We start from the raw sequence: 18,757 nt of genomic DNA, 5'->3' as shown, positions 1-18,757 counted from the left end.
CCACCCTAAAAAAATAAAATAAACAAAAAAAATAATACACAAAGTCAAAAAAAAAAAAAAAAAAAGCACTTTCGAGGCAAATTCGAGGCCTCGAATTCGAAGCCTCTATCAGTGCTCTTTAATTAATTATTTGATTTTTTAATTATTTTAATTTAGTTATAAAAAAATTGTGTTCAGTAGGATGATAGTTGATTTTTTTGTGTAATTGATTCAATGATCGTGAGAAAAAAAATAAAATAATTATAAATTAAATATGATATTTTATTTTATTAATTATTTTAACATATTTTGTGACTATTTTAACTAAATAGCATCTAGCCAAACAAGGCCGTTAAGTTGCTGGTCAAATCTTATAAAGGTCAAATATTTCAAATCTTTGTGTCATTGAAAGTTTGTTCAACCATTAATTTTAGAACTCCAAAATTATTCGAGGTGCTCATAAATTGGTTTGAATACCTAATTATAAAAATAAAAATAAAAACACAGGAGAGAACAACCTTTCAGGAGAGGAAAAATTATATAATAATCTTGGAGTATACATGATTATACTCTTTCACTAATTATCATTTATTATGTCCTTTTATATTCCTCAATCACCAAACACAAATAGTTAATATTCCAACTCTTCTACGAAACATATTATTATAAAATATCGTGACTGTACTTTCAAATCTATATAACAAAAACAACTCTGTTTTTTTTTCTTGATTGGACTTCTGTCTCTTTATCAAAATATGAACCATTAGATTGAACTCAATCCAAAGGCTTACAGTGTCTCACTCTCTATTTGGTCCAAGATCATTTTCAACCCACAGCCCCTGTCTCTCAGACACACACACTCTCATCTCTTTGTTTCTGATTTGAAATTTTAAAATCTGACCCACCTTCTCTCTCTCTCCCTCTCTCTCTATCAACCCTTGCAGGCAACGGAACCCAAAACCCCTATTAGTCTCTTCATCTTCTCTCTTCCTAATCGTTTTCTTCTCTCTTCCTAATCGTTTTCTTCTCTCTTCTGACCAAATGGATCAACTATATATATGACTCAGAGATGGGAGATTCAGAGATGGGACCGAATGTATGTATATATATGCATTTGTTGTCATATCTTATTCTCCGAGTTTTGAACCATAACATCGTGCAAGGTATATTTGGTTCAAGTGAAATTCATGTTGGTCTGTTTGGTGTATTATTCTCTTTATTTATTTATTTTCCCCCTATTTTATTTATTATTTATTTAATTTGTGATTTGTGAATCAGATCATGATTGATCCACAAGGGGTGAGTAAGGGTTCTGGTTTTGTGGCCTTCTCAACCTCCGTGGAAGCTACAAGAGCTGTAAGACTGCCTTCTCTTTTTGAACTTCAGATCTCTCTTTCCTATCATTCAACCACAGAGTTTGTCTAATTCATTGTGTTGATTGTTATCCATGTTCTTCAGTTGAATGCGATGAATGGCAAGATGATTGGACATAAACCTTTATATGTTGCCGTGGCCCAGCGCAAAGATGAAAGGAGGGCACAATTGCAGGTGATTTTCTTTATTGCATCATTTCTTAGTAATGTAATGTAATGTAATGTAATATAGTCTCTCTCTCTCTCTCTCTCTCTCTGATTTTATATATGATTATGGATGTATATTGATTGAACTTCAGAGACAGTTTTTAAACCCTTAATTTGTTGTCATATTTTTTTTTCATCTTATTTTTTGTTCATCTTTTTCATCTTATAGAATGACCCGATAAGTCATGTATTGCAAGTGTTTGATATAATGACCCAATAAGTTTTCTTTATTTAGGCACACAACTAGAACCTATTTCCTAAACACATGTTCAGGAAATAAACCAATCATGTTTTTTTGTTTTGTTTTGTTTTTTTATTTTTTGGTGTGAGTTTATTGGACTCAAATCAATTATGATCATTACACGTGTGTTTGATAGAATGATCAACAAATTGGACTTTTTTGGGGATTAATCTAAACAATTTTTTGGGGATTAATCTAGACAGTTTTTTGTTGTGGTAGGGAATGTTTGTTTTGGGTTGCCTATTTTTCCATTCTTTTTTTTTTTTTTTTAATTTCTGTTCTAGGTTAGATAGTTTTTAAACCCTTAATTTGTTGTCATTTTTTTTTTCATCTTATTTTTTGTTCATCTTTTTCATCTTATAGAATGACCCAATAAGTCATGTATTGCAAGTGTTTGATAGAATGACCCAATAGAAAATGTTTAAGTAAGAACACAAATCAAATTCTTATCACAATGTTTTGATATGAAAGGTCTTAAGGAAGTCCACAATGCTTCAGACACAATGTTTCAATCACAAACTGTAAACATCAATAAAGCAATTAAATTGGACAACCTGTTGTCAATATTATTGAGTAACAAACCTGCTGGAATTAAAGATTATTGAAACAAAAGATATTCACAAAATAAACCAATCATGTTTTTTTGTTTTATTTTTTTATTTTTTGGTGTGAGTTTGCTGGACTTGAATCAATTACGATCATTAAACATGTTTGATAAAATGACCCAATAAGTCATGCATTGGAAATGTTTGATAGAATGACCCAATAAGTCATATTAAATTTATATACTCCCCAAAAGCTTTTTAACGATATGCATCCAAAGTTTTAATCACAGTGGTTCACAATCTTAAAAAAATATCATAAAATCCTCATAACTAAGGTCACTTGAATTTATAATTAAACATCACAAAATTTCATAATCAAAACCACCATGGGTTATAATTATAAGCACTACAAAAAGTCTAATAACCAAGTTATTATAAATTTGACCATCACAAAATCTTATAACTAAATGCCATAAATCATTAGAATTATGGTTGGGAAGGTTTGTTTTGGGTTGCCTATTGTGCCATTTTTTTTTTAATTTGTGTTTTACTATATTAATCTAGCCAACTTTGTTTTTTTTTTTTCCTGTTCTGGGTACGACAGTTTTTAAACCCTTAATTTGTTGTCATATTTTTTTTTTTCATCTTATTTTTTGTTCATCTTTTTCATCTTATAGAATGACCCGATAAGTCATGTATTGCAAGTGTTTGACAGAATGATCCAATAAGTTTTCTTTATATAGGCACACAACTAGAACTCATTTCCTAAACACATGTTCAGGAAATAAACCAATCATGTTTTTTTGTTTTGTTTTTTTATTTTTTGATGTGAATTTACTAGACTCAAATCAATTATGATCATTACACGTGTGTTTGATAGAATGATCAACAAATTGGACATTTTTGGGGATTAATCTAGACAGTTTTTTGGGGATTAATATAGACAGTTTTTTGTTGTGGTAGGGAAGGTTTGTTTTGGGTTGCCTATTTTTCCATTATTTTTTTTCTTTTTTTTAATTTCTTTTTTACCACATTAATCTAGACAGCTCTGTTTTTTTTTTTTTTAATTTCTGTTCTAGGTTAGATAGTTTTTAAACCCTTAATTTGTTGTCATTTTTTTTGTTCATCTTATTTTTTGTTCATCTTTTTCATCTTATAGAATGACCCAATAAGTCATGTATTGCAAGTGTTTGATAGAATGACCCAATAAGTTTTCTTTATATAGGCACACAACTAGAACCCATTTCTTGAACACGTGTTCACGAAATAAACCAATCATGTTTTTTTGTTTTGTTTTTTTTATTTTTTGGTGTGAGTTTACTAGACTCAAATCAATTATGATCATTACACGTGTTTGATAGAATGACCCAATAAGTCATGTATTGCAAATGTTTGATAGAATGACCCAATAAGTCATATTAAATTTATATACACCCCAAAAGCTTTTTAACGATATGCATCCAAAGTTTTAATCATAGTAGTTCATAATCTTAAAAAAATATCATAAATCCTTATAACTAAGGCCACTTAAATTTATAATTAAACATCACAAAATTTCGTAACCTAAACCACCATGGGTTATAACCATAAACACTACAAAATGTCTAATAACCAAGTTCATCATAAATTTGATCATCACAAAATCTTATAACTAAATGCCACAAATCGTTAGAATTATGGTGCATGGTACACATTTTTCAATGTTTATTTTATAACCAAAACCACCATGTGTATCAAAGAATTTTTCAACGTTTGTTTTAATTAACTCTTAAAAATTATTTATGATATAGTAAGTTTTCATCTTGGAAAACAAAGTCTTTTGACAGGGCATTCAACATTAAACCTATAGTTCTGAATGTAAGTTTAATATTTCTTTTGTTTCTTTTCTATTTTTGTTGGTAATCAAGTTACCGATAAATTAAGGTGAACATGCTTTGCATCTCATGAAGAATTATTCATTGCTCATATAGTAAATGTTTTCTTTATTTTGCTCTTATGTTTTATATATTCACTGTTGTATTTTTATCTTCACTTCATTTTTATTTTAGCCACTTGATTTTTTATAAAAAAAAAATTCCCCCTTTCCATTTGCATAAAAGAGAATATGAGCAATGAAGCAAAATAGGATTGGTAAGTAGTGGAAAAATTGGGAGTGGAAGGAACTTTGGAGCAGTGGCCAATAATGTAGCTCCTGATAAAAAATAGTACTGCTAGAACTTTTTATTTTTATTTTTTATGATTTGCTTCAATCATCGAGTCACTTTTCTTCCATAAGTTTGGTCACTTTTTTCCATAAGTTTTGCTTTCTTTTATTGGCTTTCTTTATCTTTTTTTGTCCAAAGTGTATTGTGGAAGTCTCAGTAGCTTTACTGTGAGTGGTTTTGGTGGATGTTAGAGCAGTGGGTATTTAAATAGAATGAATGTCTCATCATCATTTAGTGAAGTGGGTATTCGATGATCACATAGTTTTTTTTGTTCTCCTAAAATACCTTTATTTATTTGTTCTCCTAAAATACCTTTTTCAAACCTTAGAATCAGATCCTTCTATTTATTTTTGTTGTGAGTTGGGTGTTGCATTTTTTAAATTGATCATGACATGTTTGGAGCTTTTATTTCAACAATGTGATTATGGCAGTGGAGTTTTGGTTTCTTTTGCGAAACACCCACATCTTATTAGCATTTTTGGAGGAGTTTGATTATTTAAAGCTCTGTTTTTTAATTTTGAAGGAACATTTTTCTATATCATTTTCGATGGTGATGATTTTGGCTTAGATAGCTTTGACAAGACGTTTGATTCAGTTTATAATTCAATTTAATAACGAAACTGCACTGTTCAAAGTTGCAGCTCATCCCATTTGAAATCCATTTCAGCGGCTTTGCAACATCATCTCTTCCCGTTTCTCTCTCGCTCTTTCTTCAACGGACCACCATCAAGGTAATGCCACTTCTCTCTTGCTCTCTCTTCAAACCTCATCTATTTCAACATCTTTTGTTTCAATAATCTTTACTCTAATTTGTGAATATCTTTTGTTTCAATAATCTTTAATTCCAGCAGGTTTGTTACTCAATAATATTGACAACAGGTTGTCCAATTTAATTGCTTTATTGATGTTTACAGTTTGTGATTGAAACATTGTGTCTGAAGCATTGTGGACTTGCTTAAGACCTTTCATATCGAAACATTATGGTAAGAATTTGATTTGTGTTCTTACTTAAACATTTTCTCTATATATATTTTTTGTTTGCTTTTATATCTATTTGTCCACTTTATGTGCAGAAGTATATATTGGTTGACTTTACTACTACATATATTTCTACTCCTTTACACCCTTTGCTAGGTTGGGGTAATGTGGCATATTTAAAAATTTTAGGATTTATTAATTTGTAAGAACAATGGTAAGATTCATTAATGTTTTCTTTTCATGTTGTTTGGAGTTAGATTGTGTCACCAATACCTGAAAATGTCCTCATATTAGACTGATTCATTATTTTTATTTAATGTTTGGAGTCAAATTATTATTTTAAAACTGTGTAGATGTGCAAATCTTTTGTTACATGTTAATTTTAATAAATAGATTCTTGGAAGCAAAGTACTAAGTGATTGATGTGTTTTATTGGTAGTTTCCATTGGAAACACAATTCATTTTGATAAATTGTTTAATTTTAGTAAAATTTGGTGGCGGAACATGATTGATAGGTTATTAGTTTGGCGCCTGCATATCTATGTGATTTTTTATTAATTCCTTGAATGAGATATTTTATTCATAGAAAATGATTGGTAGGTTATTAGTTTGCAGCTCCATTTAAACCTCTTTTAATTCAACAAAATTTAAGAAAGCTTAAGCCATCGATATGTTTGATTCCTAACAATAATGTGGGAGCCATCGATATGTTAAGTATCTATTGATATAGATTTATATCAGCCATTTGTTATATTTATATGGGTTTACAGTCTAAATCGGATGAGATTGAAGTTTATGAGATATAATGGGATTTCAGTTTATGATAATGTGTTTCAAATATAATGTGTTTAATGTGTATGATAATGGGTCTCAAATATAATGAGATTTATGTTCCTGATAATGTGTTTTATATAAACGAGTTATCTTCTACCGTCTAAAACTTGCTGTTTAGTGGATGGAGCTCTCAACTTTGCTAAAGAAACTTTCAATAGGCTTGGATAGCATAAATGAGAATTAAGTGTTTCAAATATGATTAGTGTTCTGATAAATGATTTAGGTGATTTTGATAAATGTGTGAATTGGGTTTCATTTTTAACATGAAAAGTAATGTTTTGTAATGTTTTGTTTTTCTTTTATTGTTAAAAATTAGAATTGGGTTTCATTTTATTTGATTGTACTTAACGTATGGCACAATTAAGTAATCAAATAGTCATTGTACTGCCCATTGTTGTTTAAACCCAATCTATTTATAACACTATTAAATGAGTTATTTCTTCACTGCAGGTCTGTGGTGTTTCAACCTCTTCAACAACCTTAGATTTTATTTTAATTCAAATCATGGACAACATTTATAGTTTTGGTTAAGTATGTTTAGTTTATAGTTTATGAATCGAGGCTTAATTTCTTGTTTATTATTTATAATTTTTCTCATAATTAAATATTTTTGTATTATTCTTTACAGGTGGATGATATGTTAGAGGAAACAGTAATATTAAATCTCTATACTCATTTTTTATTTAATCTACATTCCTTAATATAATTTTTCTTTTACCTTTCAAATGCATTTCTATATATACACAGGTTCAGTTTCTTCAAAATAGAAATGTCAGTGTTGTGCTCTATAATGAACGTGACTTCAATGTCCTCTGTGTTCGTGGGGTAAGCCCACTAATCAAATTTATTTGTTTCTCATATTTTTTCTCAAAGGCAATGGTAAGGGCAAAGGAAAATGAGAAGCTTAAAGGAAAAAGAAAGGAAAACTACTTAATAAAGGGAATAAAAAAATACACAAGTGGTATGATTCTTTTCAAGTTTGTTTTGGAGCATGTGTAAAGAAAATCATGGGAGAATATGATATGTTGAAGCATGCATAATTTGTGTAATTTTTTTTTTTAACTGTAAAGTTTGTGAAGATGGGCATGGTGCTTTTAATCCGTAATATTACTAATTTCGAAACTAAATTATGCATCCTTAAAAAACAATACACTAGAAAAAATTATAAAGGATCTTTTACAAAGATATATAAAATTTTCCAAATAGAATAGGGAAGTAATTAAAGTTTAAAAAAGAATATAAATGATAAAAGAAGGAAACAAATTGAAAGTGTATTTTAATTAAAATTTTGTTTAAATTATAATCAAGTCAAACTTTTGTAGGATTGGGTTGAAAAAGCTATGGAGCTCAAGAGGATAAATAAGACTACATTACTCTAATGGAATAGTAATAAGGTATTCTTAGTTCATATTGTTTCAATATCTATTTTTCGTATTATTTCAATATGCTAATGTTAATGTTTTTTAAATATTAGATTGTTGTGCATGCTCCTCACTAGAAAAAGTACACAGAAGTTGATACATGGACATTTCAAAATGTGATGGAGAACAAGTTTGAAGGCGCCCAAGCACTTTAGATGCATCCAAGTAATTTTTCTATAGGCGTCCAAGTTTTTGTAGAGGCGCCCAAGTACTTTTTGTTGAGGCGTCCAAGTTTGAAGACATTATATGACATACATTTTGTAAAGCTTGATGTTAACCAATTTTGTAAAGCTTCATATTGATACATACTTCAATGGATTTCTAATATTTTTGTAAAGTCTATTAGCAATGTAAAAGATTGGACCTTATGGATGATTATTGAGTGTGGACTATCAAGTGCCCTTGAAAATTCACTAAACTTAAGTGCAACAATTTAATTTAGTATCTTTACATATTTTGGTGGAAGTCACATATGCTTGACATGAATTTTTGTATAATTTTAGTGTCTATTATGTAAGATGTTAGAGTCACATTGAAAAAGAATAATTTATTAGTGGGTTGAAGGAGGAGAATGTTAATAGTATTGTTACCTCTTAATTTGATCATGGTTATGAATTTTAAGTTTCTTCATTAAGAAAGACCAGTGTATTTTGATGCACTATTTTCATGGTTTGTTTCTGAATTTATTTATCTTTTCAGGACCTCTGACATTCCAACACAGCTAGTTGTGAAAGTAGTTTCGGTTTGTTGTATCATCCCTGATATTTTGGTATCAACAATAAGGTTAGTCTTCAAAGTAACTTGGGTTATTTTTATTTCATTTATTTATAAGTAGTTAGTTGAAACTGTGAAGAAGTTGGGAGGATTTGAATTATTTCTATTGATATTTGATATTTAGTAGACTAATTTGAACTATTCCTTAAAAGGACTAATTTTGAAAATATGCTAGAGAATGAGGTGGGAACTCTTGAAGGCACCACCCATAAAAGATTTGAAATTTATTAGTTATTTATTTCAGTTTTCTTTATATATTTTGTTCCTCTTTCTATGTAAAGTTTTAAATTAGAGTGATATTATTATTTTGAATTGATTTATTATAATTGAATTTCGTAGCATGTGTGGTATCAAAAAAAAAAAAAATGCTCACAGTGCCTTCAGGCACGGATTATTCCTAGTTATTGAATAATAAAGCTCAAGAAAGTGCTTTATGTCATAAGTATATCACATTATTCACGTTGTGTTCGATTGAGAGTTTGGGAGGGAGGATGAGATTACTAATCCATGACACCCACCAAACTCATGTGTTGTGTGCAACAAAATGTTATGGGATTAGTAATCCTATAGGAGTATGAATCCCCTCCCATGGTGGAATTAACATTCTCGTGGGAGGGTTGGGATTGCTAATCCCTTCACACAAATTGATGGCTAAATTATCATTTTGCCCTTCACTTTACAAAACCAACAAAATTATATTATTTGTGAGGATAGTTTTCAAGTAATTTTATAGATTTAGTCCTAATTAACTAATACCACCACACTAGTACACAAACAAACATACTTTATTTTACATCTTCAATCTAATACCATCACATTAATAATCTTCTCACTCAATTTTAACACACTCATAATCGCATTCAACCTAATCCTTCCAATAAAAAAGTCGTTATGGTGAGGGGATATCCCATTCCACTAATAATATGACACATGTATAATTCTCCGCTCACGCCTTATTTGAAAACATAACTATTTTAGTTTGTTATTTTATTATTATTATTTTTTATTATTTTGGTCTGATTAAAATAATTGTGTTTAAGAAGATAGTTAATTTTTTTTAATTAATTTGATGATTACAAGAGAAAAAATAAATGATTATAAATTAAATGTGATATTTTATATTATTAATTATTTTAATTTATTTCATTTTTATTAATTATTTTAACCAAAAAAAGGATAAATTACAAATATACCTCACGAGATTTGCTTAAAATACGAATTACCTCATGTGGTATGAAAAATTACAAATACCTCCCTATCAGAATTTTTTTAACATAATTAATTGAAAAAATAAAATTTCTAACTATTCACCTATGCAATAATAAAATGATTTGAATTATTAATTGAAATAAAATTTTAACATTATTAAAAACTGTTAATTAACTTGATGATTTAATAATAAAATGATCTATTTCTTATGAAATTAGAAACCTTAAGGGACATAATGTAATTTCTAGAACCACAAGGAGTAATTTATAATTTAAGTAAGAGTGCTGCTATTAACACTTATCTTTTTTCTTTAGACCCCTACCTCTTCCATTTTTTTTGATTTCCAATTATATCCCAACATAAAATTTCACTTTTACCTTTATCTCTCATCTTCTAACCCTAATTTTTCAAACCCAAATCCAAACCCAAACCCTAACCCTAACCCTAACCCTAACCCTAACCCCTCTCAACTCCGGCTACCACCTCCATCGGTCGTCGGTGGTGCCTCGTTGAACACACCAAATAAAATCACTAAACTATACCAAATTCAATCAGAATAATGGCAAGTCCAAGTATCGATCCACAGGGATTATTGTGAAATTAAACTAATTTAATTGTCAAATTCCTAAATTAATTTTGATAAAAAGATTGGTTGTTTATAACCTAATTTAATAACGAATAAATTAAACTAAGGAATTAAATTATCAATAATAAATGAAATTGGGTTTACTGAATTGGGGAAAAAATCCTAGGGTAGAGAATTCACCACCAACCACATAATTAGGGTTTCCAATTGAAATTAATTATGCTATGGTTTGAACGGATTAATGCTTCGCAACTACAAGCTCAAAGTATTTAACAAGAAGATCATCACATTCAATGTACGAGCACGAACCATCTCGAGTAATACGAATCGTTCACTCTAAACTAGGGTAGTGATACGACTCGTTCCTCGTAGTATGGTTCGTCCCATACCTTGAATGTGAAGGAATAGAAAACTCATGTATGGATAATATTCAACAATCACAGAAAGTCAAATATTCGAAGAGATAATGAAAAATATAATAAAGAAACTTCTAAATCACCATACAAATGTTCAAACCTTTACATAATTTTAAATCAAAAAGAAAACAAAATAATTACATGGCTAGGGTTTCATCAAAACCCTAGAAAAAGAGACCAGCCACTCATAGAGGAGTGGAAGGAGGTAGATGGAGAAGGAACCACCATTGGAGACATCCTTGAAGCTTTTGTTTTCCTTCTCTTTTCAAAACCCTAGCCTCTCTCTTTAGGTCAAAACAACTTTTGAACCCTAATCCAGCCTTTTACTTGCCTTTTTATACTTCAAATCTCGTCCAAACAGGTTTAAAACATCGGTTTGATTTTCCCAAAAAAAGTAAACGCACGTGCAGGAAAGTTAACGCACGTGCGGTAAAGTCAACGCACGTGCGAAAAAGTCAACGCACGTGCGGAAAAGTCAACTCTATCCAAATTCTGTCTTTTTGCCCATTTTATGCTCCGACGATGTACAACTTGATTGACACTCAACACACATAAAGTATACAGTTTGACCAACAAGTAAAGTTAAGAGATTCTAATTAACGGCCTCAATGATGTACATTTCTGCCTTAATCAGCCAGCCAGCCTCTCACTTCCAGTCACTACCTCCATCTCTCTCTTCTTCTTCTTCTTCTGAAATTGCGATCTCCACTAATATCACGATCTCCACCCCTACTAATCACGAACCCCATTGCCACTGCAATCTCTCTCTCTCTCTACGCATGGTTGGGTCGATAAGGTTTGGAGGCGCAATGGTGACGGGAACGACGATCTGTGACCTCAAACCTTAGCCACCTTTATCGCCGTTGTGATTTGAGATCTCAACCATAGCCGCCGTCGTGATCTGTGACCTTAAACCCTAACTGTCGTCGAGATCTGTGGCCGCAAACCCTAGTCGCCTTCGTTGCCGTCGCGATTTGAGTTCGCGACAGTGGCTCGCAGCAGTGGCTCTGGATTGAGGTTGTCTGAAGCTGCTAGAGATTGGAGTTGACCAGAGAGTGGCGCCGGCAGTGGAGGTTGTTGTCGGAACTGACAATGGTTGGGTGGAGAAGATAGTTTAGAGTGAGGGTATAGTTGGAATTAAGGTGGGGGTTGAAAGAGAAAATGGAGGGCCCTCATTTAGTTGGATGGGGGTTCAAAGAAATGGGGGGTCCAAAGAAGAAAGGAATGTGCTAATAGCAGCACTCTTTTAGTAAATCTCAAGAGATGGGTTTGTAATTTATCCAAAAAAAAATTAAAAAAAGTAACTTGCCAAACAATGGCTCAATGTATTTATTTATACTCTCTTCCTCCTGCACAACGGTCCCGTTTGGTGTAGCTGTTAAAATAGATTATCGATTATAGCTTAATAGATTATAGATTGACTTTAATCAGAAGCTGTTAATCTATTTGGTGTAACTGTTAAATTATAAATTTAAATTGTTGAGTAGTATTTGTTAAATAAGCTGTGAAGTAACTTTTTCAATTAACTTTTATTTTTTGTTATTCACTACTTGTCTACATTTCTCACAAATAATAATAATAATCTATAGTCCATTTGGGTCTTTTTCTATTTTTTTAAAAATAAAAAATAAAAAATAAAAAAAATCTAAAAGTATAACCGTAAATTAACATGTCCACAACAGAAGCTAATAATCAGAAGTAAGGGGTGAGTAGCTTCTCAGAATCAGCTTTTTTAAGTTAAAATAAGTTTTTAGAATCAGAAGCGGTTTGAAATAAGTTTAACCAAATAGTCTAAAATAGCTTTTTCAAAGCTAAAAGGTATAAGTTGGCTAAAAAAAGTCCAAACAAACACCCTCAACATCTGCAACCCGATAAGTTTATCCACCTCTCTCTCTCTCTCTCCCCTCATATATTTCCATTTTATTTTTTTACATATTTTTTATAAAAACATTAATTTTTAAAATAATTATTTATCTTTTATAATAGGATAAATTACAAATATACCCCCTGAGATTTGATTAAAATACAAATTGCCCATGTAGTTCTGGAAATTATATTCCACCTCCTGAGATTTTTAATTTCATAACAAATCGCCCCATCTATTAATAAATCATAAAGTTAAATAAAATTTTTTAATGTTGTTAGAAGTATGGTTCAATTAATAATTTAGATAATTTTATTATTGTATAAGAGAGCGATTATGAATTTTATTTTTTTAATTAATTCTGTTAAATAAAAAAATCTAATAAGGGGGTATTTGTAATTTTTTAAACCACAGGAAGCGATCTGTATTTTAAATAAATCTCAAAGAGTGTATTTGTAATTTACCCTTGATAATATATTCATGTCAATCAACAGGTATTGATTCAATAGTAAGGCTTTCGAATTACTTGCTTAGAGTCTCGATAATCCCTTAAACATATATCTCAGTATTTACACTATGTTTGGGAACCCTGGAAAGAAAAGAAAAGAAAAGAAATGATTACTTAAGTTATAAGAGAAAAGAAAAGAAATGATTGTGATTTCTTTCCTTTTTGTTTGGATAAGGAAGAAATAAAAGAAAAGAAATGATTGTGATTTCTCTCATTCTTGTTTGGTTATATTTCATTAAGAGAAAAGAAAAGAAATTATTTTATGTTACATTACCAAAATAACCTTTTTATATTTTTAATCATTTTATTTCTTTTATTTTTATAGGGACAAAATTGGTATTATGAAAATAGTGAAAATAATCATTTTATTTCTCTCCTAATCTCTCTACTTTTGGGAAGATTGAAAATGAGGCTTATAAGTGAAATGAGTTTCTCTCCCTTTCTCTTCGTTTCTTTTCATTTCTCTCCACTTAGGTTATCCAAACAAGTAAGAGAAATACATATCCCTCCATTTCTTTTATTTTCTCTCCAAATCACTCAATCCAAACATAGCGTTAGAGTACGCAGGAACTTCAATTTCAACTCCAGACGCAAGTATGATAAAATTTCTAGTAATGAAATTATCTAAAATGCATTATAAATACTAGGGTGAATTATAAATACACATTTTGAAGTTTGCTTAAAGTATATATTGCCCTCCTGTATTTTAGAAAATATTGATGAAAATACCAAAAAAATTATATTTTATTGATAAATAATGCAAAGAAAATAAGATACAAACAGATCAGGTTAATGCACGGATATCTCGTTTTTTTGCATTATTTATTAATAAAATATAATTTTTTCAACTATTTTCACCAACAATTTTAAAGAGATCAAACCCACTGCGGTAGGAACAATCCAAATACCGATGTAGCAGTCACAAAACTATGACTTGTCCCCTCCAGAATACAACAGTCCAACCACTTGTCGTATGGTTCAAGCCAACTCTGCACAAGATGGTGAACCCAAAGCTCCACCATGAAAAACATCATTCTTATTAGTAATCTCTCTTGTATAGAAAATAATTGGTGTGTTGGTGTAGAAAAGAGTAGAAGATATGAACTATTTATAGGTCACTAGGACTTTACAAAATACACAAAAAAATAATAATGGCCATGAACCTAGAGAAAATGAAGAATGTATCCAAATATTAATTTACCACTAAGTTCATGAATTCTAATTAATCTCTATTCATGAACAAGACAAAAGGTCACCAAAGCAATGAATCTCCATTCATGAACAAGATGAGATTCATGAATAAGACAAAAGAAGATTCATGAACAAAAATATACAAATAAAAGATATTAAAATGGTTCAACAGAAAATTACAAATACCCCCTTTTAAAAAAAAATTATTTAACAGAATTAACTAAAAAAATGAAATTCGTAATTATTTTCGTATACAATAATAAAATTACCTAAATTATTAATTAAAACATATTTCTAATATTATGAAAAATCGTTAATTGATTTCATGATTTATTAATAAAAAGACGATTTGTTATGAAATTAGAAATCTCAAGAGCTGAAATGTAATTTTCAAAATCACAAAGAGTAATTCATATTTTAATCAAAACTCAGAGAGTATATTTATAATTTATCTAAATAATAAAATACTTTATAATAAATATGTGAAATAACTTATTTATATATCTATTTTTTTAAATAATAATAATAATAATAATAATAATGATACACTGGGTCATCTTATTGGGATCCGTATTATTTTTGTTTACTTTTTACATCTCGAATCTAACACATTAGAGAATTATTCAATAGGTTTGGTTTTAATTTTTTGAATTTAATTTTTTAAAGGTTTAATTTTTAATTTTTTAATTTTTAATGAATATTTTTAAAATTTTAAGTAATTTTTTATATTTTTTTAGGTACACCTTATTTAGATGTATCTAAAAAGTACAAAAGTTTTATAAAAAAAAATTTAAAAATCAATAAATACACAAGAATACGAAAAATATACTGAATTCTTATTTTTTTTTTGTATTTTTCGTATTTAGTGAATTTTTTTAAAAAAAATTTCACAAATATTATATTTTTTAAGTGTATTATGTTAGGTATATCTAAATTTTTTTTAAAAAAAACTTCAAATATTAAAAAATATTCATTAAAAATAAAAAATATAGAAAATAAAAAAATTTCAATAGGAACCATACAAGCAGATTTTTTTATTGTTTTACTCAAATGCAATCATCCTAATACCGTTAACTTTGGAGAAGTTATTGGTTAATTAGGGAGCATCACGTGGTACTTTATATATATTTAGATTAATGGAAGCGATGAAATTTACGTTTTTATATTGAGAGATTAAAAAATATGAGAGATATAATGATTCGTGATTGGACAGAAATATAATCACATGGTATCTCTAGACTAATCAATAATTTCTCTTAAAAAAAATGTTATGAACTTCAAATAATTTATCAAATTTTTTATCGAACCTGTTATATAAATGTGAGACCCACACAAACTTATATATATGAGATTTGAGATTCTTGACTTAACCATTCCCTTAAAAACCTAAACATAAATAAGTGGGTTAAATCTTAAGAATTCGCGCAGAGGTGATCAATAATTTTTCTTATCCTTAAGTCTAGTTTGGGAATAAATTATTTTATTAATTTTTTATAAAAAAATATAATTAAAAAAAAAAGTAATATAACAACTTATATAATTTTTAAATTTTTTTAATTAAAATGTATAACTAACCAAAGAGACATTCCACTATTTTATTTATTTAGGGGTTGTTTGTGATTACCTAAATAAATGTACTTTTTATCTTTTTATAAAAAGATATACAGAAAAGTAAAAAAAGTAATGTGATGAAAAAAAAATAAAAAAATAAAAAGATAAATTATTTTATAATAACTAAACTTGACCTTACTTTTGCTGCAAAGCTTTTTGTTTTTTCAGATTATCGGACAGTTTATTCTGCCCCGACTGTATAAATCAGAAAAAAGATAGGCATAGCGATTGTGAGCACAAAATGTGCCTCAGAAAAAGCTGTGCATAGAAATTGTGACCAGAAAATGTGCAACTTACATATCTGAATTAATGATGTGGGCTCTACAATTTTTTGGGAAGGAATATATTAATTGTTTCGGCTCGAATTCGGAGACTCGAATTTGGCCCGAATTCGGAGAAGAGGAAGAAGAGAAGAAAAAGAAGGAAGAAGAAGAAGAAGAAGGAAGAAGAAGGAGAAGAAGAGCTGGACTGGAGGGAGCCATCAAAATCGGAAGTGGAGGTGGAGGCGGCGGCGGGCGGAGGCAGAGGCCGAGGCGGGGCTGAGAGACGAGCGACGAGCTGCGACGCCGACGAGCTGTGTCCGACGAGCTCTGTCTCTCGCCTCTGCTCTGCTCTCTCTCGCCTGTGTTTAACGAAGAAGAAGAAGAAAAGAAAGAAAGAAAAGGAAGAGAAGGAAAACGAAGAAAAAGAAGAAAAAAAAAAAAGAAAAGAAAAGCAAAACGACGTCGTTTTGCCATTCGAGCCAAAATCGAACCACGAATTTCGAGTTACCAGTCATTTTCCTAATTATTTTGTCAACCATATCTATGCATTATTTTAAGGAAAGTAGTAAATAGTAATTTTGAACAAGATCCATTTTAGTTGTAACATCACAACCAGAAGTTTAAAATTCTGAATGAAGGCGATTTTCAAAATAAAATTTTATAGTAAATAGTAATTTTGAATTTATTAATAATAGCATAATAGAAAATGTCAATATTTAGTGGATTAAAAGTCTGAGTCTTATGAGTTCACAACGGTCTGATTTTGATAATATGATTTATTTAATTTATAAGTTTTTATGCATAAATCATTCAAATTAATTCAATAATTGTATCTACTTTAATTTAATTACATTTATCTTTTAAAAAATACACAAATATTATAATTTTGAAAACAATTTTTTTTTTCAAAAAAGACAAATATAATAAAAGGAAGAAATTACGATTATCGAATTCATAATACAAAATTAAAACAGGCTCAACACACTTATTTGAATTTCATCATTATTAACAATAAAAAGACAAATTTACCCTTAACCCATAATCATCAATGCTCCAAGCTCTGTATCCTTTTCTAGCACAGCCATGTCTGGTTGCTTCAAGCTCACCCATACTTCAATTCCAGTCCCACATTTGGTGTCCATCAAAGAAATCAATTCCATAGGCACACTTGCATTACTCACCAAAAATGGCTTGCCAAAACCAAAATCAGTGTCATACAAGGAGAATCCACACATGGTAGTGAAAAAATGTGCATCAACTTCCTCGTCGATAACCGCTCTAATCGCTACATTGAGATCGTTCAACAGCGCCGCGAAAACCTCATCGGCATTGGTGAGTTTTGCAGCTTTTGCAAGTGTGTTCCTCACCGTATTCCTTATAAGACCCACCAAGTGAGAGAGAAGGGTTGTTTCGCTCTCCTCTGGTTCAAATTTGGATGGACATGTCATGTAAAAATTTCCAAAAGAGTTCTTTGGGGTTTCTAAGGCTGTTCTACCTCGCAAATTCACCGGTAGGGTCATTACAGAAGGCCTCAGCTTCCCCTCATGTTTCACTCGGTTGAGGCGGATGAGAGCCTTCCATGTGGATGCCATCACCACCTCTAGTTTTGAAGGTTCCCGTTCACTGATACTATCTTTGACTTCCTGTTTGAATGCAGATATTGTCGCTGCATCAAACAGGAACCTCCTTGTGATAACCTTAGCCCCGGCGTCTTTAGGGGGTGGGGCTTTGAGGACAGCAGAGACATCTCTCGATGGGAAGAGAGACGGTAGGTCAAAACTCGGACATACTACTTTGCTGAGCCCTAGCCGGCTTGCAGTGGCCCAAGCTTGAATGAACCTACTTCCCGTGAATCCATCATTTACAATGTGCGAAGCGTGGACACATATGGCTAGACCACCACATTCGAAGACGGTGGCTTGAATCGCCACCGTCGGAGTGGTGGCTAACTTGGCTGGCCCTATACCCCATGGAACAAAATGGTTGACAAGCTCAAGCTTAGGACCTTGATTGAGAAACTCCTTGAGTTGAACATTGACTTTGGCTTCCAAGAATTCAACACCTTGGTCATTACAATCTATCAAGAGATCATCATTTACAAATCTTCCGGCTTCTGGGTAGAATAGGGTTAGGATTTCTGATAATGATTTTTCTAGTTGTTGTAGTTTTCGGTCAATTTTGACCATCTCTTTGTTGGTATCATCATCAGCGGTGAAGAAGAAAATGAGAGGAATATGTGCTGGAGGAGCCAATTGATCAAAGAAAGATAACTTGTAAGTTTTGGGATGATTTGGGGTGGGAGTTGATGGTTTTATCAACTTCTTAGACAAAACATTAACCTCCATGGTCATGGTGGGCTTGGAAAATATAGAAATGAAAAAAATGCAAGATTGAGTTCACTCAAGTCAAGAAACTATATGCATATATATATATATATATATGACTAAATGACAATGACTTCTTTGAAAATATATATATAACAAGTTTTATAATTTTAGAATAACTAGACTAGATTTTTTTAATCTCTTTTTTTTATCAATAATCATTAAATTA

General features: G+C 30.4%; 2 protein-coding genes across 13 annotated transcripts; one reads left to right on the top strand and one right to left on the bottom strand.

Moving 5' to 3' along the window:
• Positions 1-773: 773 nt before the first annotated feature.
• Positions 774-8,844, top strand: LOC114273062 (polyadenylate-binding protein 4-like). 12 transcript variants are annotated; one of them, XM_082896053.1, is made up of 11 exons: positions 825-1,142; positions 1,258-1,335; positions 1,438-1,527; positions 5,185-5,280; positions 5,464-5,532; positions 6,812-6,892; positions 6,990-7,013; positions 7,109-7,186; positions 7,684-7,755; positions 8,482-8,565; positions 8,709-8,844. In XM_082896053.1, the coding sequence occupies exons 2-5, from the start codon at positions 1,261-1,263 to the stop codon at positions 5,506-5,508; spliced, it is 306 nt and encodes a 101-aa protein (XP_082752179.1). In that variant the 5' UTR covers positions 825-1,142; positions 1,258-1,260; the 3' UTR covers positions 5,509-5,532; positions 6,812-6,892; positions 6,990-7,013; positions 7,109-7,186; positions 7,684-7,755; positions 8,482-8,565; positions 8,709-8,844. The 12 variants fall into 12 exon arrangements, with proteins under 12 accessions (XP_082752186.1, XP_082752185.1, XP_082752180.1 ...); XM_082896060.1 differs by lacking the exons at positions 8,482-8,565; positions 8,709-8,844 and adding an exon at positions 7,836-8,200 and having other exon boundaries at positions 774-1,142; positions 5,217-5,280; XM_082896058.1 differs by having other exon boundaries at positions 821-1,142; positions 5,191-5,280; positions 8,482-8,717.
• Positions 8,845-17,235: 8,391 nt separating this feature from the next.
• On the bottom strand, positions 17,236-18,549 carry LOC114273085 (acetyl-CoA-benzylalcohol acetyltransferase). Its single transcript, XM_028214850.2, has one exon. The coding sequence runs from the start codon at positions 18,547-18,549 to the stop codon at positions 17,236-17,238; it is 1,314 nt and encodes a 437-aa protein (XP_028070651.2).
• Between the last annotated feature and the right edge of the window lie 208 nt (positions 18,550-18,757).

The sequence above is a fragment of the Camellia sinensis genome, chromosome 11 (assembly GCF_055761805.1).
Source record: "Camellia sinensis isolate YWXY chromosome 11, ASM5576180v1, whole genome shotgun sequence".
Lineage (NCBI taxonomy): Eukaryota > Viridiplantae > Streptophyta > Magnoliopsida > Ericales > Theaceae > Camellia > Camellia sinensis.
The sequence above is the reverse complement of the archived record's forward strand: the minus strand, read 5'-3'. Positions and strand labels throughout refer to the sequence as shown.

Bases quoted from the DNA above. Each gene is read 5' to 3' on its own strand.
- LOC114273062 (XM_082896053.1), top strand. From the start codon at position 1,261: ATGATTGATCCACAAGGGGTGAGTAAGGGTTCTGGTTTTGTGGCCTTC. The intron at 1,528-5,184 runs GTGATTTTCTTT...CACTGTTCAAAG, and splicing joins AAAGGAGGGCACAATTGCAG to TTGCAGCTCATCCCATTTGA. The intron at 5,281-5,463 runs GTAATGCCACTT...TGATGTTTACAG, and splicing joins TTCAACGGACCACCATCAAG to TTTGTGATTGAAACATTGTG.
- LOC114273085 (XM_028214850.2), bottom strand. From the start codon at position 18,549: ATGGAGGTTAATGTTTTGTCTAAGAAGTTGATAAAACCATCAACTCCC.